Source organism: Aplysia californica, unplaced genomic scaffold, assembly GCF_000002075.1.
Source record: "Aplysia californica isolate F4 #8 unplaced genomic scaffold, AplCal3.0 scaffold00095, whole genome shotgun sequence".
In the NCBI taxonomy this organism is placed as follows: domain Eukaryota; kingdom Metazoa; phylum Mollusca; class Gastropoda; order Aplysiida; family Aplysiidae; genus Aplysia; species Aplysia californica.
This window is the reverse complement of record NW_004797365.1, coordinates 819,842-821,792: the sequence shown is the minus strand read 5'-3', so window position 1 is coordinate 821,792 and position 1,951 is coordinate 819,842. Positions and strand designations below refer to the sequence as shown.

General features: G+C 39.2%; 1 protein-coding gene across 1 annotated transcript; it reads right to left on the bottom strand.

The window, feature by feature from the left end:
• Positions 1-151: 151 nt before the first annotated feature.
• LOC106011354 lies at positions 152-580 on the bottom strand (the record flags this gene model as incomplete). The annotated part of the gene is given in 1 exon segment (XM_013080672.2): positions 152-580. A coding segment is annotated over 1 exon segment (155 nt), but the record flags the coding sequence as incomplete, so codon positions are not given.
• Between the last annotated feature and the right edge of the window lie 1,371 nt (positions 581-1,951).

Sequence of the window (1,951 nt, the reverse complement as noted above, 5' to 3'; positions counted from 1 at the left end):
GAGAGAAAGAGAGAGAGAGAGAGAGGGGCAGAGACAGACAGAGACAGACAGACAGACATAGAGGTGAGGGCTTTTTGAAAAGGGGGAGGAGGAGTTATTGTAAGTTTGAGTATCCATGAAAGAATGACTCAAAACAAGGCAACACACTTACAAAGCTGCAGCTCTCCTAAAGTCGTACAGATTCGGGTAGTGGTGAAGCAGTTCTTGCTCTCCATAATAAGGCCTGTCCAGATCGAAATACGGGTAGTCTCCTTTAATGTTCTCCGGCTCTATTCCTTGACGCGCACAGGACGAAATTCGATACATTATCCAGTCAATGTTTATCACTGCTTTAGACCTCTCTGAGATGTAACAATTCACAATGACTTCGTAAAGGATGTTAATCTGTTCAACGGTTTCAGGTGGAAAAAACCCCTTATTTTCTCAAAATCTACCCCTATGGTAGCAGTGAGCTGTCAATAAGCCGCCTGAGGACAGAAACTGTACTTACAATATTATCATGCGAATCAAAAATGTTATTTTAAAATAGATAAGAAAAGAAGAGGGTAACTATTGTCTCAAATTTTTATACGGAAGTGGAAGTGAAGAATGACGAAGTAGTAAGGGACGTAATTGTTGTAAAGAAAAAAATGACAATGCGTTGTATATGGGTAGTTTCCCCTAGTTTGAATGTTTTGGTGTTCTTTTTTGCGATTTTAAAAAAAGCGAAGTCTTTGGTTAGAGAGTAGAGATACAGCAAAGAAACGGAGCTGTGGGTGTTCTTTATTATTTTTTTTTCAAATGTCCTCTATTATTGAAGTAGGTCTATGTCAGATAAAGTCATCAATCTTGTTTGTGAAAATTAGAGGAAATCATCACCATAAAGCGTCAGATATAGAACAGATATAATAATATTTGAGCTGCAATTCGGTTTCTTCACGCAAAAGGCATTACTCCACTGATTTTTAGTCAGAACTTGAAAGTGATTATAGTGAGAATGCTTAAGCACGTCACAAGTCTACCAGTGGTGCAATTTAGCCATCCGGCCCAGAATTATAAAGTTTTATCTGCTCTGTACTAATTTGACGCCAAAAACTTTGAGTTTCACAATATTTCAACCTTTTTGGAATGCAGTTCTTTGAATATCTTGAATATGACTCAGAATAATCTCACGATTTTGATAGAGCAGAAAGGGCATTTGGTTGCTTGTAAGAACAAGCGGGCTAACCCAGATTTCGGGGGTTTCCGGAAATCTTGACCTACACCAAAAGTGGGCATTGCCCTACATATAAGAGACGTTTGGTTCCATTAGTGTGTATATTTATTTGGTTATAGAGAAAACTCTCCTTGTCTTTTAAAGAAACTGAAAAAGGGCAAGAAATTCGATTGTCTCAAAGCAACATTTTTTGGGATCGTCCCCTCGAGCTTGAAAGCGACCATTTGATTTGTAACATCATGGTCGTAGTCACTCAAAGCGGCCACAAATGTCAGATAGAACTTTGTAATCCTGAGGTAGCGATTAATTAAAAAAAATGTACACGATGAGCAAATTACAAGCTGTCATCTGTCTGTCAGCACACAAAACAATATTAAACTCACTGAAAAAACCCATTTCATGGTGACAAGACATTGCTGATTCCCTGACCTTGATCGTCCTAAGTTCTCAGAACTGTCTTTAAAGATCTTGGATACAGAAAAGTATCAGCTTGATGGATTCCAAAACAGCTGGCAGAAGACGACAAGACAGAGGACCCTGATGTACTCACGACATTGTTGGAACGATGCTGGCAAAATGCCCATGATGACAACATGGCGTCTAGGCCTGCTGGTGACTTCCAAGAGCGTAATGAAAGCGGTTTTGATCATAGTTTTCATCTTTCTCACTTCAGACTTCCATCTGTTTGGTCCAGTGCAGCGACATAATTATAGCGGTGAAAAAAAATCACCGATGACACAAACCATGTAGAGCATG